General features: G+C 35.5%; 2 protein-coding genes and 1 long non-coding RNA gene across 4 annotated transcripts in view; 2 read left to right on the top strand and 1 right to left on the bottom strand.

Annotated features, from left to right (window-relative positions):
- Positions 1 to 26911, bottom strand: part of LOC122487869 — a 53417-nt gene that overhangs the window by 8103 nt on the left and 18403 nt on the right. The gene's annotated exons all lie outside the window — the stretch shown is intronic.
- Positions 1692 to 24970, top strand: LRRD1 (leucine rich repeats and death domain containing 1). Its single transcript, XM_043588832.1, is given in 11 exon segments — positions 1692 to 2101; positions 2104 to 2206; positions 2208 to 3250; positions 3253 to 3435; positions 3438 to 3736; positions 7476 to 7599; positions 7602 to 7670; positions 21585 to 21746; positions 24024 to 24141; positions 24786 to 24800; positions 24802 to 24970. Coding segments are annotated over 11 exon segments (2586 nt in total). The 5' UTR covers positions 1692 to 1800.
- LOC122487867 (lanosterol 14-alpha demethylase) overlaps positions 21633 to 26911 on the top strand; it is a 44442-nt gene continuing 39163 nt past the window's right edge. For both annotated transcript variants that reach the window (XM_043588829.1, XM_043588828.1), the window contains exon 1: positions 21633 to 21746. The gene's annotated coding sequence lies outside the window, so the exon portion shown is untranslated. The remainder of the gene's footprint in view (positions 21747 to 26911) is intronic.

The following is a 26911-nucleotide window of genomic DNA, read 5'->3' as shown; positions in this document are numbered from 1 at the left end:
TTTCATAATCATAGTACAATTATCAAAACAAGAATACTACTAACTAAACTACAGACTTTATTTGAAATTTATGTTTTTCATTAAGGTCTTTTTTCTGTATCATAATCTAACCCAGGATCCCATATTACATTTAATTGTCAAGTCCCCTTAGTCTCTGACAGTCTATGACATTTCTGAGTCTTTTTTGTATTTTATGTCCTCAATATTTTTGAAGATAACTGATCAGTTTTTTTGCAGAATGTCCCTCAATTTGGATTTGTGTGATTTTTTTTCCTGATTTGACGGAGCTTATGCATTTTTGGCAAGAAAAGAGAGGAGAAAAAACAGCATTTAACATATTGCTGGCTTTATAATATTTAAAACTTTTATAATGTTTAGAATTTTTGCCTTGAGTAAAGTTGGCCTGTAACTTTTCATACTGTCCGTACTACGTGTTGATGTCAATGTTAATGTGAGTGTCATAAAACAAGCTGGAAAATGTTCTCTCTTTTTCTATCCTCTTGGAGAGTCTGTGAAATGTTGACACCATACCAGTTTAATAGAAAGGATTTAATATATGGAGTCGTGCAGACAAATATTGGAGACCAGAAAAGTAAAGGGGGAACTTCAGTAACACAGAAGATGGTAAAGGATGAAGGGACCAGGGAAAGAGGTTGGGTTATTAAGAACTCCACACCCACAGGACAGACCTACAGAGCTGGGATCCAGACCTCTGAGGGGGTCCTGCCAGCTGTGTGGGTACTTCAGAAATCACACAAAAGACTTGCAGTCAAGCTTCAGTTCTTAAAAAGTTGTTTTACTTCTAGTTATTCTTACAGAAAGCATCTCTTTATTAAGATATTTTACTTCCACCTATTAGAAAGTTATCATAATGTAATGAATTTGTTAGGAAAAGACACTTCAGTACCATATATAAACCTATAATGTCCACAATGCAAATGGCGCTCTGTGCATGTCAGGGAGGTCTGGTGTTCCATCTTCCAAAAATTTGCTAAACTCTTTCATTCCTTCACATCTCTTTTCTCATTTTCTTTGACTTTTTTTATTCCTTTCTATAATTTTTTAGAAAGAGAAACCTTTAAAAAAATTTTAAATGTTAATTCATCAAAAAATTTTAAAAATATTTATTTTTGAGAAAGAACATGAGAGGGGGAGAGGCAGAGAGAGAGAGAGAGGGACAGAGAATCTGAAACAGGCTCTCCGCTGACAGCAGAGAGCCCTATGCAGGGCTTGAACCCACCAACTGCGAGGTCATGACCTGAGCCAAAGTCGAAGCTTAACTGACTGAGCTAGACAGGTGCCCCAAATGTTTATTTTTGAGAGGGGGAGGGTGCGTGGGAGCTGGGGAGGGGCAGAGAGATTGGGGGTCAGAGGATTTGAAGGAGGCTCTGCGCTGACAGGAAAGAGCCTGACGCCGGACTCCAACTCATAAACCGTGGGATCATGACCTGAGCCAAAGTTGGGTGCTCGACTGAACAACCCAGATGCCTTTCTTTTCTATAATTTTAATGTGATTTCAAAAGTATCATGTGATACATGTATGTAATCAATAAACTATTTTTTTAACTAGCAATCATATGTAAAATTAACTTATTAGGTATAAATGTATTATTTTATATCTATTAAATTATTCATTATGGAATACGAATTATTTTAAAATTAATTTGTAATTTTGATATCTTTATTATATCTCTTCTTTTAACATCCACATTTGTTTTGTAGGTTCAAAGGAGAAATTTAACATGAAAATTAAAATTGAGTTACAGTCTTGTTTTGGTATAAAACATACCAGCAAATAAGATGTCTGAAAAGGAGGGTACTTCAGAAGAGCTAGAAGATATCACTAGTCAACGTAGGAAAGAATCTGGATCATGGTCAGAAGAGCCTGTATTTATTAAAGAAACAACAAATTCATTAGAGGAAGTTTGTGATGGGAAACCTTCCAGTCAGATTTGTGAAACACATCTTAGAAATGATAAATTAGGTATATATGATGATACATCAGCATTGCCCCCCGAAAATAAATCTAAGAGAAATGAAGAACAAAGGAAAACTCTTCAATTTTCTGAAACAATCACTCTATATGACACCTTTCAGTCAAAAGGGCTATTTCACAAAGTCCACCATTATCAATGACTGAGATGGTTGCTGAAAATCAGGCTTTCACTGGCTTATCTCATGAAACATTAGAAAAAAACAGTGCACAACTCTGAGGAAAATCAGAAAGGACTTGGCTTAGGATCAGATAACTTTACAGTTAACCTCAAGGCCAAGGGTTTACAAGAATTCCCTAAGGACATCTTAAAAATCAAATATGTAAAATATCTATATTTGGATGAGACCCAAATCAAAAGTTTTAAAGGGGCAGACTCAGGTGATCTGCTAGGACTTAAAATTCTATCCTTGCAAGGAAATGGGTTATCATCATTTCTATCTGAAATTCAGGTACTTCATAATTTAAAGATATTAAATGTCAGTCATAATCAAATATCACATATACCTAAAGAAATATCACAGGTTGGGAATATCAGGCAACTCTTTTTTAATAACAATTATATTGAGAATTTTCCTTCTGGGTTAGAAAGTCTTGGAAACTTAGAAATTTTAAGTTCGGCTAAAAATAACTTAAGACATATACCAGACATTCTGTCTAGTTTGAAAAACTTGACGGTTCTCAATCTGGAATATAATCAGTTAACAATATTTCCTAAAGCTCTGTGCTTCCTTCCAAAGTTAATTTCACTAAACCTTACTGGAAACCTGATAAGCAGTTTGCCAAAAGAAATTAGGGAGCTTAAACATTTAGAAAAACTTTTACTGGATCATAATCAACTTACTTTTTTGGCTGTGGAGATTTTTCAATTGCTCAAAATGAAAGAAATCCTACTAACTGATAATAAGCTGGAAGTTATTTCACCGAAAATTGAGAATTTTAAGGAACTCAGAATTCTAATACTTGATAAAAATTTATTAAAGGAAATACCAGAGAAAATTTCCCACTGTGTAATGTTGAAATGCCTTAGTCTTAGTAATAACAAATTAACAGAACTTCCTAAGAACATCCATAAGCTAAAAAATTTAAGAAAACTCCATGTAAACAGAAATAATATAGTGAGAATACCTGAAAATATCTCACATCTTAATAGTATGTTCAGTCTAGAATTTTCAGGAAATGTAATCACAGATGTTCCCATTGAAGTAAAAAATTGTAGAAAAATAACTAAAGTTGAATTGAGTTATAACAGAATAATGTTTTTCCAGTAGGTTTGTGTGCCTTAGATTCTCTTTATTATTTGAATTTTAATGGAAATTATATTTCAGAAATATCTGTGGATATATCTTTCATTAAACAATTGCTTCATTTAGAGTTAAATAAAAATAAACTCCTCATATTTTCTGAGTATTTATGTTCTCTTCTTAATCTTGAATATCTAGATTTGGTAAAAACCAAATAAGGAAAATTCCACCATTTATTTCCAATATGGTATCACTCTGTGTTCTGATTTTATGCTGTAATAAATTTGAAGCTTTTCCTACAGAAGTATGTACCTTAGAAAATTTGCAAGTATTTGATCTTTCAACAAACCAAATACAGAATATCCCTTCAGATATCTGTAACCTAAAAAGAATCCAGAAATTAAACATCTCAAGCAATCAATTTATATATTTTCCTATTGAGCTGTGCCAACTTCAATCACTGGAAGAGCTGAATATAAATCAGATAAATGGAAGAAAGGCAAGAAATTTATATTTTTGGCCTTGGAGGGAAGTTGGCATTGGAGGGGATTAGAATCTAAACTGTAGTGTATGTGTGTATGTTTTAAAATTAGCTGGAATATTTTATTTGTTTTAAATAGGCTTTTTTCTTTTAAACCCCAAACATGCCTTAAAAATATATTTCTCAACATGAAAGATTCACAGAAAAATATTTCATTAAAATGAAATTCTAAGTAACTAAAGCTGTCAATTTTATAGATTTCTTTTTATTTCAGTTTAATTATAAAAAGGAGTTTTAAAGCCATGGATTATAATATAAACACATTACAGAAAATTTGGAAAAATTGAGAAAAGTAAAAAAAAAATCATTCCAGAAGGATACTATTGTAAATATAACTATGGGCCACTGGTCATATGTTGATACAACTTACTTTTAGTGTTTTTTTTAATGTATGTGGTTTATATAAGCAATTATAAAAAGTTTCTACACTCAATTTTAGTTTCTTCTATTTTCACTTAATGTAAGCATTTCCACATAATATAACAAATCTTCCCAGTAATTAATTGTTAGAGCCAATACATGATTTATGTAACTAATCATCTGTTATTAAGTATTTAGCGATATTATAATTTTTCATCATACATAAGGCTATGATGAACTTCTTCATAAAAACAACCTTCTTCATATTTTATTTCCTTAGGGAACTTTTCCTAAAGAACTGCTAGATAAATGGGAATAAATGTTCTTATATTTTAGCATTTTACTTGAACATAAGAATGAATTTTATGGAAATACTTAAAAAAATCAAACAATGTTGATTTATATTAAGATCTTAGTAAACTAATGAAAAGGACCCAGCTATTATCTGGCTAAGTTTAATTTGACCATCAGTCAAATTAAAGTGCTTTGATAAAGCTGGACTATTATCTAGAGCAAGATTTCCCAAAGTCTGTCCTTAAAAACACTAGTCCTGTGAACTGCTCCTTAAAAATAGGTGGGTGGGGTGGGGTAGGGGGGAGAGGGGTTCCTGTGATTACATAGCTTTGAGAAGCACTGGTTTCTTCTCTTAAAGAATCACAATGAACGTTAGTGTATTAAAAGCTCTGTAGAGTCCTGCACTAAAGAAATTGGTTTGTTTCTATTTAACTCACGTTTCCCAAACTTACTTACCCTTTTTAAACCTAACACCTGCTATATAATACATTTCCAGAAAGGCTACTCCAGGGAATAGTTGCTTAAGTAGCTGGAGTGAAAAACGATGCATGTGTTTCAAAAGTTGTTATTGCACTAACAGGCACTTTTTGGTTCTGCATTATAATCATCAACTAATTTCTTGTCTGATTTATAATCCTCTCACTTTCTCCTCCTGTATTTTACTGTGCAGATCTACACGGTTGCGTCCTTAATCTCCTCTTTTTTATTAACTTCATCCCAGACCTCACCACACCATGCACATGACCCTCAAATCTGCGTAACTGGAACTGATCTCCACTACTACTTTAGTCCCTTAGTTCTCAGTTTCCCTGGAAATTCCCTGTTCTTCTATTGTCTCAAACTCAACATGACTTCAGAATCAAACTCCTCTTTCTTTCCAATGTAACTCTCTTCACAACTCCATTTCTGTCTATAATGCTGCTTTCTTCAGACCTACTAAATCTAGAAATCATGAAATCAACTTTCTTCCCTTTCCATCACTAGTTATACTGAAACTTACACCAAAATCGTCTCATTTTTTTCCTCTGAAAAAGCTCTTGGATCAACTTCTTCATTTTCCAGTGTCATTGTGTCCAACTGGTCCATGGTTATCACTTACTTCATGTTTAGACTACTCCAGGAGCCTCCTGAGTATTCTCTTTGATTCAGTCTTCTCTTTCATCAGGACTTGTCAAAGCTATCAGATTTCCTTACTGAGAAAATTACAGAGTACTATTCTCAGGAATCCAGACTGCATACCTATAGCCTACTTGTGGCGAGTGGTTTCCAAGGGCAACATTATTACAACATCACTTCAAAGATCAACAGATGGGGTGCCTGGCTGGCTCAGTCAATAGAGCATACGACTCTTGATCTTGGGCTGTGAGTTCCAGTCCCACACTGGGCATAGAGCTTCCTTAAAAAAAGAGAGAGAGAAAAAGAAAGAAAGAGTAGGCAACCATGTAAAATAAAGCTGGATACCCTTTAAAAAAGAAAAATCACCAGATGGAAAAATGATTTATAAGAACTCTTTTCAAAATATATATATAATTGGAAATATCACTTTGATAACCCACTTGAGGTGAAAGTGAAGTGCCTAAAGGATTAATTTATAACAGCAGAGGGTCACTAAACAGTCATTTAAAGAAGATAAGTTCAGGTTCATCAGAGGGCTTTTATTTTGCTAAGTGAAGGATGCCCAACAGGAGTCTTCCTTTCATAGTGGCTCTACTAGCACACAGTTCTTAGGTACTTCATCTAATAAATGTTGAGCAAATAGCGAAAAAGAATATTTGTCTGAAGGAAAGTCAAATTATGAACCTACCCACCTGTCTTGACCTGACTCCTACCTCCTAGGGCCAACTCTTAAGGCCTGCCATGGCCCAGTTCCATCTTCTTTCTCCAAACATACCTTCCTCTGCTTCCTATCACCTGTCTTTACTGTTCACCTTCTCTCTGGCCCATTTTTATGCGTGGTATTTGTCTTGCCTTAAGTGTCCTGTGACTTCTACTCAATCCTACTCATTCTTTTTTTAAAAAAAATATGTATTTATTTATCCCACGTGGTGTGAGATTATGACGTGAGCTGAAACCAAAAGGTAGATGCTTAACCAACTGAGCCACCCAGGTGCCCTCAATCCTATTCATTCTTAAGGGGACATTCAAGTCCTATCTGCTACATAAAGATTTCCTTTAGTTCTTTGATTTGTACTGATACACATTCTCTAAACTTCCACATATCTGTTATTGTACCCTTTATTTTGGCACTGGATTACCTATCATTTAATACTCTTTTCTGATGGTTTCATATATGTGTATTTTGTTTCCTGAACTAAATTTTAATCTCCTTTAAGTTAGGGACTGTCTTTTATGCTTCTTTTATATATGGAAGAACACTGAGCACAATATTCAGTATTTACCTTGTTTGGTTATTTCTCAATTCAAAATTCTTTTGTTCACTTGTAGAACTTCCTTTGTTTCAAAAGCCATTTGTGATGGCCATATTTTCTCTGAATACATGTATTTCTTCTTCACCATATCAGGGTATCTTAATTCCTGTTATTTTGCAATGCTTTTTTGAGGCTATACTGCCAACCTGTGTGAGTCCATTCTAAAGGCGTTTACTGAGCATTTACTCAAAATATATCATGATTGGGAATGTGTACACAAAAAGTATGAAATGTATATTATGTCATTTAAAAATCCTAGGAAAATACACCAAGGGACTTTAAAAAGTACTGCTGATGAGAACAGGAATAAAGAGATAAAATGTGGTACAGAAAAGTTGGTAAAGACTTTAGGGAGGGAAGAAAGGGATAGTAAGGAACATCAAGTTCTGGGAGAGTGAGGAAAGTGGGTTAATAAGCCATAGGGTTGAATGGGTAGAATTGGTCAGACCGGGGAGACACTTGGATGCCTGTGCCTCCACAAAATATATTGTGGATTTTAGCGAGGAGGGTGAAAATATCCCTCTTTAAGACCAAAAAACCAAAATTCCATTTTAGACAAGGTTTTAGTCATAGAAATATTTATTAAAAATATAATTGTTTAATCTTTGTTACAGTTAACGAGACTTCCAGAAGAGCTGTCTAATATGACTCAACTTAAAAGACTTGATATCTCAAATAATGTAATCAGAGAGATTCCAAGAAATATAGGGGAATTGAGAAGTTTAGTTAGTTTAAATGCATACAACAAATACGTTATCTGCCACCATGTTTTCTATGTTTACATGATCTCCAGCAACTAAATTTCAGTGGCGAGTGTAAAGCATAATCAATAAGCATAATCAGTAAGTAGAGTATTCGTGTCTAGGTTGCAAATTTTGCTGACAAGACAGAACAGCAGTCAACATAATGCATTAAGTGCTCATTGGAAGGAAATGCACATACAAGGTACAGAAAATAAGAGCACAGCACAAGGTCCTGTTGCTTTTCTGAAAGACGTTATAACCAAACTGGGCACCTTGAACATATTCTCATTTCTTTTCTGTCCTCTCTGTCTATACCCAGTCATTCAGTATTTCTTCCCTTTCTGAACCTGACCTCATCTCTCCCTCTACACAAACTTACCTACATAACCTTAGGTCAGCATTTTCTGTATTTTCCTTTCTGGCTCCCCTAATCCTACCCCTGTACACTACAATACTCAGATACCTTATAGTCTTCTACAAAGTAAATCATTAAATAACAACAAAAAAGTGAATCACTCACTCTAAAGGTACCAGAAACGATTTTCCAAAGCACAATAAATACCAGATTGGTATTTTTCTTAATAATTTTTATTATGGTGGTGCTTGGGTAGCTCAGTGACTTAAGTGTCCAACTCTTGATTTTGGCTCATGTCATGATCTCATGGTTCATGGGATTTGAGCCCCACATTGGGCTCCGGGCTGACACCATGAAGCCTGCTTGGGATTCTCTCTCCCTCTCTCTCTGCCCTGCCCCACTCGTACTCTCTTTCTCAAAATAAATAAATAAACTTAAAAAAATAATTTTTATTATGAAATACTTTCAGAAAATTTATTATGAAAAACTTACAGAAAATAATAAATACCTAGGTACCTACTCCCAGATATAAGGAATGTTAACATTTTTGTGATATTTACTCGATATATTTTTTTTTAATTTTTTTTTTCAACGTTTATTTATTTTGGGGACAGAGAGAGAGACAGAGCATGAACGGGGGAGGGGCAGAGAGAGAGGGAGACACAGAATCGGAAACAGGCTCCAGGCTCTGAGCCATCAGCCCAGAGCCTGACGCGGGGCTCGAACTCCCGGACCGCGAGATCGTGACCTGGCTGAAGTCGGACGCTTAACCGACTGCGCCACCCAGGCGCCCCATACTCGATATATTTTTAATTGTTAAGAAATAAACTAATGGAGTTGAAATTTCTTTTGTCCTTCTACCCAAACTAGAAGTAACCACTATACTGAAATTGGTATGTATCTTTTTTCCTTCCATGTTTTTATACATATATATAACCATAAACAAGTAATACTATTTTGAGTTTTTAAATTTTACTAAATCTTATCATGCTATATGATAGTGATTTACTACTCTAAAATTTGCTTTTTTCATTTGTCATATTTCTAAAATTAATCCATATTAATATATACATAGACTTATTTCATTCACTTTAAATCCTATATGATATTCAATTATACAGTTAAATAACAATCCATTACCTGGTTGGTAGACAGGTTGTTTCCAATGTGTTTGCTACTATAAACATCCTGTACATGTTCCTTGTGTACCTCTGCTTGAGTTTCTTTAGTGCGTATAGCTATATGTAGAATTGCTGCATCAGAAGGTATGCACATCTTCAACTTTACCAGATTTGGGCAAATTGATCTCCAGTGGTTGTACCAGCTAAGCACATGAACCACTGTATTTATGAAATTTTATCTTTCAGTTGGAAGTAGTGTTTACAACCGGAGCCCTGCATCTTCTTAGATTTAGAGGATTTTCAGAATAAAACAACAAAGGTCATCTTTTTTGGTCAATAGTCCTAGTAACACAGTAAAACGTACAGTAATGCATCAATACTTAGATATAACGGAACTGACATTTTTCTCCTGAACCTCCCAAACTCCCGGTAAGCTGGCTGTGCGGGTACATATCAGTCATTTTACTAATTTTGCAACAACTTGAAGTGAGTTGTAAAAACTCAGTCCGGCAACTGAATTTTTTTGCTCAACCTTTGTGTTTTGGCCAAGTTTTTCTATATTTTAAGGTTACCTAGTTTGTCCAAGGGCAGGATACACTCCACTCAACTACTATTTGTACACAAAAAAATCAGAGGCTGACAAGAGCCCTCTGACCCACTGGAAAATACAACGACGCATCAGAAGCATAATTCTCTGGAGGCTTTCTGGTACTGAATCAAGACAGAATGGGAAGATCAAAGACTTTTCTGCAAGTGTTGCGTGTTCTCTGCTGGTCCGCATGAGAATTAGAAAAATATATGTCAGGATCCAACCAGGAGACAGAAATCACAACTTAATAACTAAGTATATATACATGTTGTTAACTACAGAAGTGAAAGAGTGAAAGAGAATTCGAAGTTCATGGTAAAGTAGCAATGGCAGGAAGCAACAACCACCCTATGGGTAAGAGAATAAAGTAGAAAAGACAGAATTATGAACACTCAGAAGCTTGAAGGAAGGGGTCTCTCTCTTGCCCCCCCCCCAAAAAAAACTCCTGAATTGTGAGATCATGACCTGCGTTGCAGTCAGTACTGATTGGCGGCTGCAGTACTGATTGGCGGGTAGCGGCACCTGCGGAGGTCATGATCTCACAGTGCAAGAGCGGCACCTGCGGAGGTCATGATCTCACAGTGAGGGAGCTTTAACTTGCTGCAGGAGTTTTAGCTTCCGGCCACTTCAGGTTGGGGGGGGGGGGGGCGGGAAGGGGAGGGAGAGAGAGGGAGAGGGAGGGAGAGAGAGGAAGAAGAGAGTGCGCGGGTGCGTGGGAGAGACTGCGCGCGCGCTAGCGCTAGTTCTGTGAGGGTTGGGACAAGTACAAACTTCAGTTCGTGTTGCTGATGGAGTACGACTGTTGCCAGGGTGACAGTAAAAGGAAAAACTGTCAAGAAATGCAAAGAAGTAGGTTTGGAGCTAAGTGACAGTCGCTAAGCAACTGGCATGCTACAAGTCACCAGCTTTTATTGCCAAGTTTGAACTTAGAAGGGGTGAGTTGGAGTCTTGTCTTTTAGTCTGTTTCCTCTATTTATAAAGTGAAGCTAACAGAATATCTATGCTATAGATTTGTTTACAGACTGAATGAGACTTTGAAAGCAGGTAGCATACTGTGAAAGCATTATTCAAGCAAAAGATGTTCATACACTCTTGTGAAATAATCGTCTCTGTCACAAGCTAGCAAATTTAGGAAGATAACCCTTATGAACCATCAGCAAGATGGGAAAGCTATAACTTCTGCTTGTTCACAGACTTGTGGGAATATAATTAGATAAAACTTATGAAAATAGTTTCACAAATGTGAGGTAATATACCAATGAAAGGGATTTATAGCATGGGCTCATAGCATGGGCTTTGGAGTGGAACAGACCTTAGAATTCTAGCTCCATCTTTCAACAGGAATTTTTTTTTAACATTAACCTTCTGTTTCCTAATCTGTAAATGGAAATGGTATCTACTCTTTGATTTGCGAGGATTAAACGGTTAACTACTAAGCACAAAAACTGATGCAATATAGGTTTTAAACAGGTGTTGGAGCCTCTCTCCAAGAAGCCAAAATAACAAATGAAAGGAAGTAGATTGTCATGTAAACTGCCTGTGGTTGTCCTCATGGAGAAGGACAGTTATCTTGCCTTACAGTTCTCTCTACAGGCCTTGATAATTCTACCCTGCAGGTTTGCATCTTCTCCTACCTGTAAGACAGCTAGTTAAGCTAGTACTGTTCTATCTGTTGTTTACAGCTGGCGTCTGTTCTGATGGGTCAGTGCTTGTGCCAAATAAGTTGTTAAATTTTTTAAAAGAAATTTTTAAAAATATAACTTTAATGTTTATTTTTGAGGGAGAAAGACAGAGCATGAGTTGGGGGGGGGGCAGAGAGAGAGGGAGACACAGAGCCCGAAGCAGGCTCCAGGACCTGAGCTGTCAGCACAGAGCCCGACGCGGGGCTCGAACTCGTAAACCATGAGATCATGACCTGAGCCGGAGCTGGATGCTCAACCGACTGAGCCACCCAGGCGCCCCAGTTGTTAAATATTTTAAATAGCACAACTGCTTACATGTACTAATGTAACAGCCTCTGAAAGGAGTCCTACCTATATAGCCTCTCTCTCTCACTTTGTTGCTGCCCGTATTTAAAAACATTTTTATTAAAGTATAATATACATAACAAAAAGAGTACATACTGTCTCAAGAGATTAAAATTAAAAGTAGAGCTACCGTATAATCCAGCAATTCTATTTCTGGGTATTTATCTGAAGGAAAACAGTAACTCAAAAAGATATGTGCACCTCATGTTAATTACAGCATTATTTACTTAAGTGTCCATCAATGGATGGATGGATGGATAAAGAAAATGTGGCATGTACACACACACACACACACACACACACACACACACACAATGGAGTATTATTCAACCATAAAAAGAAGGAAATTTTGCCATTTGCAACTACATAGATGGACCTGGAGGGCATTTTGTTAAGTGAAATAAGCCAGACAAAGACAAATACTGTATGATTTTACTTACATGTGGAATCTAAAAACTGAACTCATAAATAAGGAGAACAGATTGATGGTTGCCACAGGTGGAGCTGAGCAAAATGGATAAAGGGTAACAAAAGGTACAAACTTTCAGTTACAAAATAAATAAGTCCCGGGATGTAATGTACAGCATGGTGACTATAGTTAATAATATTTTTGGTATATTTAAAAGTTGTTAAAAGAATAGATCCTAAAAATTTTCATTGCAAATTTGTAACTATGTATTTTTTTAAATGCTCATTTATTTTTGAGAGAGAGAGGGCAAGCGAGGGAGGGGCAGAGAGAGAGGTGGGGAGGGGACTGATGATCCAAAGCAGGCTCTGCATTTACAGCAGCAAGCCCAATGTGGGGCTCAAACTCATGAACCGCAAGACCATGACCTGAGAAGAAGCTGGACACTCAACTGACTGAGTCCCCCAGGCACCCTGTAACTATGTGTTGTGATGGATGTTAACTAGACTTATTATGTTGACCATTTTACAATATACAAATGTTGAATCATCATGTTATACATCTGCAACTAAAATGTTATATGTCAATTATAATTCAATTTTTTAAAAGTACATATTTTAAGTATACAGCTCAATGAACTTTCACACACTGAACAAACCCATATTTCAGAACCTCGATCAAGAGACAAGACATTCCCAGAAACCCTTTCTTATGTCATTCCAGTCACTTTTCCCCTTTCTCTCAACCGAGGGTAAACACTATCATGATTTCCAGTAGTGGGCCTAAATGAAGTCATGAAGTATATACTCTTTTATACCTGGATTCTTTCACTCAATATTATGTTTGTGAAATTCACTCATGTTACTCTGGGTGGCTGTGGACAATTCACTCTCAGTGCTATTCATATTCTGCTGTTGATAAACATTTAGCAGAAAAGCAATTCTTGTGGTCAGTAAAAAAATGATTTTACTCCTTTTAAATTTATTTGGACTAGCTTTATGGCTCAGCATATAGGCTACCTTGATAAATACACCATACACCCTTTTTTTAATACAAATTTTAGTCAACAAACAGTGTAATATTGGTTTCAGGAGTAGAATTCAGTGATTCATCAGTTACATTCAACACCCAATGCTCATCACAACAAGTGCCCTCCTTCCTACCCATTATCTAGCTCATCTCTCACCCACCTCCTTCCATCAACCCTCAGTTTATTTTCTATTTTATGAGTCTCTTGTGGTTTGTTTTCCTCTCTCCTCTCCATCCCCCCCTTCCCATATGTTCATCTGTTTCATTTCTTAAACTCCATATATGCGTGAAATCATATGGGATTTGTCCTTCTCTGATTGCTTTATTTTGCTTAGCATAATACATTCTAGCTCCAAACACATGATTGTAAATGCAGGATTTCGTTCTTTTTGATGGCTTAGTAATATTCCATTGTATATATACACCACCTCTTCTTTATCCATTTATTGACTATTGTCGATTATTGTTGATAATGTTGCTATAAGAACTGGGGTACATGCACCCCTTCAAATCTATATTTTTGTATCCTTTGGGAAAATACCTACTAGTGCAATTGCTGGGTCATAGGGTAATTCTATTTTTAATTTTTTGAGGAGCCTCCATACTGTTCTCCAGAGTGGCTGCACCAGTTTACATTCCCATCAATAGTGCAATCACACACTATACACTCTTTAAAAAATATACTCTGTAATGTTAGCTACAGTGTTTTATGAATATCATATTAAGTCCAGATGGTTGACAGTTTTGTTGGAATCTTCTGTCTTTACTGGTATATTATCTTGTTATGCTTTAGAAAATAGTGTTAAAATCCAAAACTATGGTTGTGTAATTGTGTATTTGTTGCTTTCATTGTCAACTTTTTTCATGTATTTTGAAGAACTGTTATAAGAAAATGCACATATATGATTATTATGACCTTCAATTCTAATACATTTTTTTATCATCTGAAATCCCCAAATGTCCCTCTTTATCTCCAGTAATAATCTTTATCTTGAAGGGTATTTTATCTAATAAGATAGCCACTCCAGTTTTGTTAAGCTTTCTGTTCACATGGTATATCTTTACTATCAATTTACTTTCAACATATCTGTGTCTTTATATTTAAAGTATATCCCTTGCAGGCACCTGGATAGCTCAGTTGGTTAAGCCTCTGACTCTTGATTCTGGCTCAAGTCATGAGATGAGGCCCCATATCTGGCTCTGCGTTGACAGCATGGAGCCTTCTTGGGATTCTCTCTCATCTCTCTGCTCCTCTCTAAGTAAAATAATAACTGATTAGCTAACTAAGTATTACAAAATAAAGTACATCCCTTGTAGACAAAATGTAGTTGGGCCTTGATTTTCATCCTTTCTGGCAATCCCTGCCTTTAACTGGAGTATTCAGTCAATGAACACTTAATGTAATTATTGGTATAGTTGGATTTAGATCAGCCATTTCACCACTTGTTTTCTGTTTCTCTCCTCTGTTAACTCTTTTTCTGTCTTCTTGTTGAACTATTCTTGTTTAGTTGCTTTCAAGATGTTCTCATCTTTAGTTTTCAGCAGTTTGACTATGTTGTGCCTAAGTGTGTTTTTTATTATAATTTAGGTGAAATTCACACAACATAAAATTAACAATTTTAGAGTGAACAATTTTGGTGGCATTTATCACATTAACAAAGTACTACAATGTACCACTACCTCTATCTGGTTCCAAACATTTCATCAACCCCAAAGGAAGCTTTTACTCATTATTAAACAGTTACTCTCTGTTCTCCCCTCTCCTCTCCCTCTTGTAACCATCAATGTGCAGGACACCTCTATGAAGATGCCTAATATTATGGATGTGTCATACAAATGGAATTGTATAATATATGACATTTCTGGATTGACTTCTTTCACTTAATGTTTTCAAGTTTCATCCATGTTGTAGCTTGTATGAGTAGTTCCTATTATGGCTGAATAGTATTACACTGTATGTATATACTACAGTTTTGATGATCCATTCATCCTCTGATGGACATTTGGGCTGCTTTCATCTTGTGGCTATTGTGAATAATGTTGCTATGAACATGTTCACATATGTGTTTATTTCGGTATGTTTTCAATTCTTTGGGGCATATTCCTAGAGATAGAATTCCTGTGTCATATGGTAATTTTGTATAATTTTTTGAGGAACTGTCAAATTGTTTTCCACAGAGGTAGAACCATTTTACAGTCACACCAGCAATGTACAACAAGTGCAGTTTCCCCATATCCTTGTCAATATCTGTTGTTTTACAAGTTTTGGATTACAGTTATGCTAATGAATGTGAAATGGTTTTGATTGAAATTTCCCTAATGACTAATGATGTTTAGCATCTTTTTTAGGTGCTTGTTGGCCATATGCATATGTTTTTGGAGAAATGTCTATTCAAGTCTGTGGCCCATTTTTAAATTGGTTTTTAATTGGGTTATTTTGTTGCTGAGTTGAAAGAGCCCCTTATATATTCTGAATACAAGATCCTTATCAGATATGTTTTACAATTAATTACTTCCTTTCTATAGACTGTCTTTTCATTCTGGATAATGTCCTTTGATACATTAAAGTTTTAAATTTTCATGAACTCCAATCATCTAGTCTTTCTTTTTGTTGCTTATGTTTTTGGTGTCATAACTAAAAATCTATTAGCAAAATCCAAGATCACTAAGATTTGTCCCTATGTTTGGGGTGCCTGGGTGGCTCAGTCGGTTGAATGTCCAACTTCAGCTCAGGTCATGATCTCACACTCCATGAGTTCAAGCCCTGCGTCAGGCTCTGTGCTGACAGCTCAGAGCCTGGAGCCTGCTTCACATTCTGTGTCTCCCCCTCTCTCTGCCCCTCCCCTGCTCATGCTCTGTCTCTCTCTGTCTCAAAAATAAAATAAAAACATCTCTTTAAGTTATTAATTCATTTTGAGTTAATTTTTATATTTGGTGTGAGGTAAGAGATCCACTATGATTCTTTTGCATGTGGATTTGTAGTTATTCTAGCACCATTTTTTGAAGATTATTTTTCCCCTTTGCATGATCTGAGCACCCTTGTTAAAAATTAATTGGCCAACTCTGGAAAACAGTATGGAGGTTCCTCAAAAAATTAAAAATATAGCTACCATATGACCCAGCAGTTGCACTACTAGGTATTTATCCAAGGAATACAGGTATGCTGTTTCAAAGGAACACATGCACCCCAATGTTTATAGTAGCACTATCAACAATAGCCAAAGTATGGAAAGAGCCCAAATATCCATCGATGGTTGAATGGATAAAGAAGACGTGGTATAAACACACACACACACACACACACACACACACACACACACACACACTGAAGTATTACACGGCAATCAAAAAGAATGAAATCTTGCCATTTGCAACTACGTGGATGGAACTAGAGGGCATATGCTAAGCGAAATTAGTCAAAGAAAGATGAATATCATATGACTTCACTCATAGGAGGACTTTATGATACAAAACAGATGAACATAAGGGAAGGGGAGCAAAAATAATATAAAAACAGGGAGAGGGAAAAAACATAAGAGACTTAAATATAAAGAACAAACAGAGGGTTGCTGGAGGGGTTGTGGGAGGGGGGATGGTCTAAACGGGTAAGGGGCTTAAGGAATCTACTCCTAAAATCATTGTTGCACCATGTGCTAATGAACTTGGATGTAAATTATAAAAAATAAATAAATTAGAGAAAAAAAATTAATTGGTCATAATATGTGGATTTATTTCTGGACTCTCAATTCTATTCCATTAGTCTGTATGTCAAACCTATGCCAATCTCACACTATTTTCCACTTAGTTAACATAAAATATAATATTAGTTTTAGGTGTAGAATATAGTGATTTAACACTTCCATACATCACCTGGTGTTCATTACAAGTGCACTCCTTAATCCCCATCACGTATTTAACACACCCCCCTACCTACCTCCTTTCTGGTAACCATCAGTTTGTTCTCTATATTTAAGAATTTGTTTCTTGGTTTGCCTTTCTCTCTCTTTTTTACCCTTTTGTTTTGTTTCTTAAATTCTACGTATGAGTGAAGTCAGTTTCTCCAACTGACTTACTTACCGTAATACTCTCTAGCTCCATCCGTGTCAATGCAAATGACAAGATTTCATTCTTTTTATGGCTGAGTAATAGTCCATTGTATTACATGTATCACATCTTCTTTATTCAACAGTCGATGGAAATTTGGGTTGTTTCCATAATTTGGCTATTGTTGATCATGCTGCTGTAAGCATTGGGATGCATGTATCCCTTTGAATTAATATTTTTTTACTCTCTGGGTAAATATCTAGTAGTGCAATTGCTGGATCGTAAGGTCCTATGTTTAACTTTTTGAGGAACCTCCATGCTGTTTTCCAGAGTGGCTGCAGCAATTTGCATTCCCACCAACAGTGCACAAGGTTCCCCTTTCTCCACATCTTTGCCAATACCTGTTGTTTCTTGTGTTGTTGATTTTAGCCATTCTGACAGGTGTGAGGGGATATCTCATTGTAGTTTTGATTTGCATTTTCCTGATGATCAGTGATGTTGAGCATCTTTTCACGTGTCTGTTTGTTACCTGTATGTCTTCTTTGGAGAAATGTCTATTCATGTTTTCTGCCCATTTTTAAAATGGATTATTCATTTTTGGGGTGTTGAGTTTCCTAGGTTCTTTATATATTTTGAATATTAACTATCAGATATGTCATTTGCAAATATCTTCTCCCATTCCATAGGTTGCCTATTCGTTTTGCTGATTGTTTCCTTCACTGTGCAGAAGCTTTTTATTTTGATGAAGTCCCAATAGTTCATTTTTGTTTTTGTTTCCTTGGCCTTAGGAGACATATCTAGAAAGAAGTTGCTACAGTTGATGTCAAATAAGGTACTGCCTGTGTTCTCTTGTAGGATTTTTATGGTTTCAGGTCTCACATTTAGGTCTTTATTCCATTTTAAATTTATTTTTGTGTATGGTGTAAGAAAGTGGTCCAGTTTCATTCTTTTGCATGTTACTGTCCAGTTTTCCCAACACCATTTATAGAAGAGACATTCTTTTGCCCATTTAATATTCTTTCCTGCTTTGTCAAAAATTAATTTGCCATATTATTGTGGGTTCATTTCTGGGTTTTTCTGTTCTGTTGATCTATGTATCTATTTTTGGGTCAGTACCATACTGTTTTGATTACTACAGCTTTGTAATATATCTTGCAGTCTGGAATTGTGATACATCCAGCTGTATTTTTATTTTTCAAGATTGCTTTGGTTATTTGGAGTCTTTTGTGATTCATACAAATTTTAGGATTATTTTGAAAAAGGAACAAAGTTGAAGGACTCCTGAAACCTGATTTTAAGCCTTATGAAAGGCTATGGTAGTAAAGTATAGTATTGGCAAAATAACAGACATAGATCAGTAGAACACAATACATAGGCTAGAAATAGACCCATGCATATATGGTCAATTGATTTTTTGACAAATATGCACATGTAATTCAACAGAGAAGATGGTATTTTCAACAAATGGTGCTGGAGCAACTAGATGACCAGAAGCCAAAAAACAAGATAAACTGCAACAATAATAAAACTTTGATCCACACCACATACCATATAAAAAAAATCAACTCAAAATGAATCACAGATCTAAATGTAAAAGCTAAAACTATAAAACTTCTAGATAAAAACATAGAAGAAAATCTTTGTAACCTTGGCAAATATTTCTTAGATATAACACCAAAATCACAATCCTTAAAAAATTAATAAATTGAACTTCATCAAAATTAGAAACTTCTGCTCTTCAAAAAGTGTTGTTAAAAGAATGAAAAGAAAAGCCACAGACTGGAAGAAAATATTTGCTGAATATACAAAAAATAACTGTCAAAAGTCAACACTGAGCAGTTAACTCAATAAAAATTGGCATACAAGTTACGGAAAGAACCAAAATTTCCATCAACTGATGAATGGATAAAGGAGATATGGGACATATATACAATGGAATATCACTCAGCCATAAAAAAGAAAGAAATCTTGCCATCTGCAACAACATGGATGGATCTAGTGAGTATTATGCTAAGTGAAATAAGTCTAAGAAAGACAAATCCCATGTGACTTCACTCATATGTGGAATTTAAAAAACAAAGTAGGTGAACATGGGAAAAAGAGGTAAACCAGGAAACAGACTCTTAACTATAGAGAATAAACTGAAGGTTACTAGAGGGGAGATGAGTGAGGGATGGGTTAAGTGGGTGATGGGTTAAGGAGGGCACTTGTAGTGATGAGCCACTAAATTCCACACCTGAAATTAATATTATGCTGTATGTTAACTAACTGGAATGTAAATAATAACTTGAAAAAAAAAGAAAAATTGGCATAAATTGTGAACACTTTACAAAGAATGTATATGAATGGCAAATAAGCATAAGAAAATATAATGATATCATTAGTCATGAGAGAAATATGAATTAAATCTACAATGAGATCTTTGTATTAGAATAACTAAAATTAAAATCTGACAGTACCAAGAACTACAGCTGGAACTCTGATACACTGATGGTAGGAATGCAAAAGGGTACACACTCTAGAAAACGGTTTCATAATTTCTTATAAAGTTATATGTATATTTACCATACAACCCATCAATCACACTCCAACTACACTTTTAAGTGAAATGAAAATTTAGATTCAATAAAAAACTGAGTACAAATATATAGAGTGGTTTTATTCATTATTTTTCATTTCATTATTTTTCATTTATTCATTCATATCAAGTGGAATCATTCTAAACATCACTTATTTAGTGGATGGATAAATTATCACATCCATATAATGGAATACTTCTCATTAATAAAAAGGAACAAACTATTGCTATGTCAATAGACACCAATAAATCTCTAATGTCTTATGCTAAATTGAAGTCAAACCCTAAATAGAATATGTTGTGACTTATATTTATTATACATATGCATAAACATTATATATTTATAATTATGGGCTTACGATGTTTATAAAACCCCATATACATAGGTAGGTATGTATTTGTACATCTATCTGCACATACCCATTCCCAAAAGCAATGAGCAAAACTAGTATCCAGATCTCCAGATCTTGGTTTCTTTCTTTTTTTTGAGAGAGAGAAAGTGAGAGCATGCACAAGCAAGGGAGTGAGGGACAGAGTGAGAGGGAGAGAGAATCTCAAGCAGACTCCATGCCCAGTGCAGAGCTATCCCACAACCATGAAATCACAATCGGAGCCAAAATCAAGAGTTGGATACTCAACCAACTGAGCTACCCAATGCCCCCAGATCTTGGTTTCTGAATGCCATTCTTCATTAAAAGGAACCAGGTTCCTTTATTTATGACTATAAATAATATAACTATAAATGTATAAATAAAGGCAAACTTTAGGCCAGTTCCTCTCTAAATGACTACAAATTCTTGTCAGTTACCACAATTTTACTTTTTATGTTCAGTTTATATTGATTAAGGTGATGTTGAAAACATATTTAGGGAAGTAGAGTTTAATTCGCACTCCTTGATGGTGGACTAGACTTAGCTAAGTTTGGAACTCAGTTCCAAAAAAATAGAGTATGGACAAGAAAAGAATGAAAACATTATATTGGAGAAACCTGGCAAGACACTAATTTAGCTGTGGGATCAAGCTTAACATCGCTAGTGATGTCATACAGGTATTAGGTACCTTTGCTGTGATATGATGAGAGTTCTTCACTTCTGTGGCATTCTTTCCAAAAAACCCCATAACCCAAGTGTTATCATGAGAAAATATATCAGGTAAATTCAAACTAAGGAATATTCTACAAAATATCTAGTCAGTACTAGTCAAAACTGTCAAGATCATGAAAAACAAGGAAAGACTGAGAAACTGTCTCAGACCAGAGGAGACTAAGAAGACATAACTATACGCAATGTATTATCCTGGCATGGATTTTGGAACAGAAAAAGGACACCGATAGAAAAACTAATGAAATCCAAAATTGTCTGAAGTTTAATAGTAATGTGCCAATGTTAGTTTCCTATTTTAACAAATATAATATGATAATGTGAGATGATGACATTAGGGGAAACTAAATCTGGATGAGGAATCCATATTCAAGAATTCTCTACAATTTCTGCAACTTGCTGTAAATCTGAAATTATTCTAAACAATCTAATTATCCTTAAAAAATTACCATCACACTTACTCTGTAAAATCCTTTCCCGTACTATAAGAGGACAGCCTCTTAACTCATTTTTCCATCCTCTGAGAGAATGGAACCACAGCTCAGTTTCTATACATCCTCCTTTTCACGCCCAACAAGTGGACTTCAGTAAGAATTTACATCTGCCAGCACTGTGAGGGTCCTCTGGTACTGTGCCAGTGAGACACAGTAAATGCTCCATAAGTAGTTGTTTATCTTCATATTTTTCTTTATACAGAAATGTATAATTCAATTTTAATTTTTTTCTACTAGGAAATAATCTGACAGATCTGCCTAGGGGTATCCACAACCTTTTTTCACTGAAGGAGATAAATTTTGATGATAACACTTTGCTGAGACCTCCAATGGAAATCTGTAAAGGAAAACAACTCTATACGATTGCACACTATCTAGAGAGGGCAGATCAAAGAGATGGTAAGTGATAAGTGAGTGATTGACTAGTTTACATGTCATTTTCTAGTATCATCTATAAATTAGAAAATAGTTTGCTTTCATTAGAGGTTTTCAATCTGGCATAGGCATGAAAATATTCATTATCTTCCCTTTTCTGAAGGTTAGGAGTTTATTTTGATAATTCATATTATTTAATCTGTGTCCACACAAACTAAACTATTGAAAACAGGCAAACCCAAGTGGAAGGTTGAGCTGCTTTCCACCTGTTGGCCTCAATGCCCTTCAACAGGTGTTTCATTATGGTTGTGGCCAAACTTAGATATTCCACACAAAAATTTATTCACTGGTTCTGATCTGTATCACCATACATAGTTGCTCTAAAACTCTCATCTGGCCTTGAAGAAAGTCCTTCCATCTTTCCATTGAACCCAATCAGGTTTTGGCCCACTATGATCACCTATCTGCAGTCTGTGGGTAGTCTTCATTCTTTGTCCTTAAGCATTCCTTTGGTTGTCCCTGATTATTTCACACAGAAGGTCCATTTTCTTTAAGTGTCTTTCCACTGGACCAGATGGAGACTGGTTTCTCCAAGCCTCTGGGATGGAAGTTTCACTGTCCAATTTTTTCCTTGGAGCTAGATTCCCAACGACTAAGCTTTTTGCTAGGACTCTGACTTTGTTTCTTATAGCCAGTCCTTAGACTGGATTCAGATTTTGGTCCTCCAATTCAACGCAGAACTTAAGAAGCATTAAATCAATTTAATAAGTACTGATCCAGATTTGGGGAAAGGGAATATACAAAACTCTCCAACCAAATCATTCTACTATGTTCCCTGTCTTTGTAATCAGAAGCTTGCATCAGCATAATCTCATAATCTAGTGGTAGGGTCACTAAAAATATACAGTATCTTTAAGCCACAATATACATCCATATGCATCACTACCAGTCAGAAGTTTTGCAAGATTTGGGCCTCACTGATGGAAGGAACCTAAGAGATAAAATTAAAAGTCACAGTAGCTGTTTTTTCTAACTTGCTAAGCAAGTTGGTTCTCCTAATTATTTTCATTAAAAAGGTATGTTTTGTGGTAACTATTTCTATAAAATAAAGTTTTTTAGAAGTTTCCAAGGATCCATAAAGTATTTCTGTTAGGAATACAGTACTTTAGAGAAGGGCTGTATAGTTACACAATTGAACTTCCCTGCTAAAATTCTGTTACTCAAGTTCCCAAGGAGGGAGGACTCATGTCATTCTATCCTCAATGGGGAAAGTGCAATGGGAAATGGCAGCAGATCAAAGTCAGCAAAAATGAGAGAACCCTAGCCATTTGTCTCCTTTAAAAAAAAAATGTTTATATTTGAGAGAGAGAGAGACAGACAGAGTGCGAGCAGGGGAGGGGCAGAGAGAGGGAGTCACAGAATCTAAAGCAGGCTCCAGGCTCTGAGCTGTGAGCACAGAGCCCAACACGGGGCTTGAACTCACAAACCACCATGAGATCATGACCTGAGCCCAAGTTGGACACTTAACTGCCTGAGCCACTCAGGTGCCCCTTTCCTTTCTATGTTCAAGGGGCCTTCATACTGCAGGCACCCAGGGACAGTAGAGAGGAAGTTGTCATGAGAAATGTATTTATTCCCCAATTAACAAAGAACATTGGGTTTCTTCCTTATGATTTTGCTTAGGATATTGGACTTTCATTTATATCATTAGTATACAATCTAGCCTGAGGGACTGAGATGATTATAGAGGGGTGGGAGATTGATAGTTCTTGAAACTTCCCAAAGTACCTTAGTCAACAAAATAAATCTAGTCCAAGATAGTTAGAAGCTTAAAAAAAAACAAACCTAAAAGCTCTCTACTTACATCTAAGCTAGCATTCATTAAATAAGTCATTTGAATATAAAATATACATATACACACTATATCTATAGTAGATGTGAACTCGGTTTCTCATGATGGGACATGAAGAAGCCCATTAAGAAGCCAGAATCAAAGGAAAGAGTTAAATTCATTTCAAACCGTGAAAGGATTAAAGAAAGGGTTTCAAAATCATTTTGAGGTTACTTATAATATACTTTTAAATGGCCATTTTATGTTGTAGGTTATTCAGATTTTAGAAAAAATAGAACAAATGATTCAAATTTCAGTTTGTAAATTAGGTCTGCATCTTCTTTTCAATTTTACTTGACATGGACATTTGATAGGAGCACAGAATAAGGAACCCAGATTTAATATTAACCCAAAGTAGAGTATATTTTTCAAAAGAGATGGCTTATATTTTCTTTTATGTTCAAATGTAGAGAAAATCCTAGAGAAGATCTTCAACATAGTTGCCAAAAATATCACTGAAACAAATTTTAAGTTTTTGTGTCAAAAACTAAGCCTGGCAATCTCAGAAACAGATATGCCTACAAAGAGGTATGTATGAGTGACAATATGTGGTATAAGCTTATTCTCATGTTGGTTTATATCATATTGATATTATAAGGTTTTGAAACAGTCATATTAACATGAATTCTAATTTGCTGTAAAAGACTCTGATTTTAGTTTACTATGTATTTGTGAATCATGTGAGTAGAGTAGTTAAGAGTAAGGGCTCTCAAGGCAAACTGCTTGGCTTTAAATCACAACGAGTTTTGTGACCTTGTATAAGTCCCTTAACTTACAGGTGCTTCAGTTTCTCCACTGGTAAAATAGATATGTTTAACTAAAAGAGTGTCATGAGATTAAATTATTAAGCATGTAGTACTACAGCAGTAATACACTGCCTGAGAATAAATAACCCACAATTACTGTTTTGAGATCTTGAGTAAATCTCTCTTAGAACTGAATGTTAATTGAATTGATTTCCTACCAGGAAATAAGGGTTGGCATGGGGCGAACATTCATTCACTATTTGCCAAGCTCTGTGCTAAATTTTATATAAACTTTCTTCATCAATTAATTTAATCCTCACTTCAATCAGGTAAATTGGTTTGAAAATGTAGGGGAGTAATATTGAAGTAACTTAAAACAATGTTCTTCATTGGTCATTAAAATAATATTATCTTTAAAATTTTCAGCACTGTTTCATTAAGTGAGAGTCCACCAAGCACTTAATAGGTGGAAAACAGAAAGTAACAACCTGTCACTAACTACAGCTGCTTTAACAGACCAACTAACTCGGGCACTAATGATGATAGGAGCATATGAAATTATGGGCAAAATAACAGCTCTAAAAGTTTTTACACGTGCAATTAAATTCTGAACAGTGTACTCATAATAAAAACTGAAAATTTATAATGTACTTACATAATTGAAACTGGATAAAAGAGAATTGCATGTCATGTCTCTTTTCATGCATTCCTAAGAGATAATGATAATTTATGGCTATCACTTTAATCACTGTGATAATAAAATATCACAGACACTGGTTTGTGTATTTGTCATGTTGCTCTGGAATTATGATTATAATAAAAAAAATTTTTGTTTATTTTGAGAAAGAGCGGGGGAGGGGCAAAGAGACAGGGAGAGAGAGAATCTCAAGCAGGCTCTGTGCTGTCAGTAAGAGCCCAGCATGGGGCTCAATCCCACAAATTGTGAGATCATGATCTGAGCCAAAATCAAGAGTTGGACGCTTAACTGACTGAGCCACCCACATGCCTCAGTAATGATTTTTAAAAAGAAATAATTCCACTTAAAAATTCTTTGTTATAGGGGCACCTGGTTGGCTCAGACAGATAAGTGCCGGACTTTAGCTCAGGTCATGATCTCATGGTTCGTGGGTTCGAGCCCTGCCGTCAGGCCTGGAGCCTGCTTCAGATTCTATGTCTCTCTCTCTCTCTGCCCCTCTCCCACTTGCACTCTGTCTCTCTCTCCTCTCTCATAAATAAACATTAGAAAAAAATTTTTAAATTCTTTGTTATATAATGCTTTTATACAACCCAGGATTTATAGGTAATAAGGTAATTACTAACTTTCATTGGAGTTAGAAAGCAGGGCAATTTTGTTTTAGAGGCTAGCTTAAAACTGAAATTCATGTACCATTCCTACTGTTTCTCCATTAGGAATGGGAGAGCTCTGTTAAATATAAACCAGAGCCAAGATCAGTAATCCTCTACAGATCTCCCTCAATTTTTAATAGGGTCCCATCCTGATAAATCCAATATGAATTTAAAATAATGTAAATCCAAAAAGCAGTTTATACTACATCTTCTTTACCCATTCATTTATTGATGGACATTTGGGCTGCTTCCAAATTTAGCTATTGTATATAATGCTGCAATAAATGTAAGAGTGCATGCATCCCTTTGAATTAGTGTTTTTGCATTTTTTGGGCAATGCCCAGTAGTGTGATTACTGGATCAAGGGGTAGTTCTATTTTTTAATTTTTTGAGGAACCTCCATACTGTTTTCCACAGTGGCTACACCAGTTTTCATTCCTACCAACAGTGCAAGAGGGTTCCTTTTTCTCCACATCTTCACCAACTCTTGTTTCTTGTGTTTCTAATTTAGTCATTCTGACAGTTATAAGGTGATATCTCATTGTAGTTTTGATGTGCATTTCCCCAATGGTTAGTGATGTTGAGCATCATTTTATGTGTCTGCTGCCCATGTGTATGTCTTCCTTCAAGAAATGTCTGTTCATGTCTCCCACCTATTTTTTAACTGGTTTATTTGTTTACTTGGATGTTGAGTTGTATCAGTTCTTTATATATTTTGAATACTAACTTTTTATTGGATATGTCATTTGCAAATATCTTCTCCCATTCAGTAGGCTCCCTTTTAGTTTTGTTGAATGGATATGGAAGGTGTGGTATCTATACACAATAAAATATTATTCAGCCATAAAAAAGAATAAAGTCTTAATTTTTTTTTTTAGTTTGGAGAGAGAGAGAAAGCATGAATGGGGAAGATGGGAAGAGGGAGAGAGAATCTCAAGCAGGCTGCACACTCAGGGTGGGGCCCAATGTGGGCCTTGATCTTGTGACGCTGGGATTATGACCTGAGGAGACATCAAGAGTTGGATGCTCAGCCAACTGAGCCACCCAGGCATCCCAATAAGAATGAAATCTTATCATTTGCAACAACATGGATGGAGATAGAGAGCATAATGCTAAGCTAAATAAATCAGAGAAAGGCAAGTACCCTATAATTTTGCTCATATGTGGAATTTAAGAAACTAAATGAGTAAAGGAAAAAAGAGAGA

The sequence above is a fragment of the Prionailurus bengalensis genome, chromosome A2 (assembly GCF_016509475.1).
Source record: "Prionailurus bengalensis isolate Pbe53 chromosome A2, Fcat_Pben_1.1_paternal_pri, whole genome shotgun sequence".
In the NCBI taxonomy this organism is placed as follows: domain Eukaryota; kingdom Metazoa; phylum Chordata; class Mammalia; order Carnivora; family Felidae; genus Prionailurus; species Prionailurus bengalensis.
The sequence above is the reverse complement of the archived record's forward strand: the minus strand, read 5'-3'. Positions and strand labels throughout refer to the sequence as shown.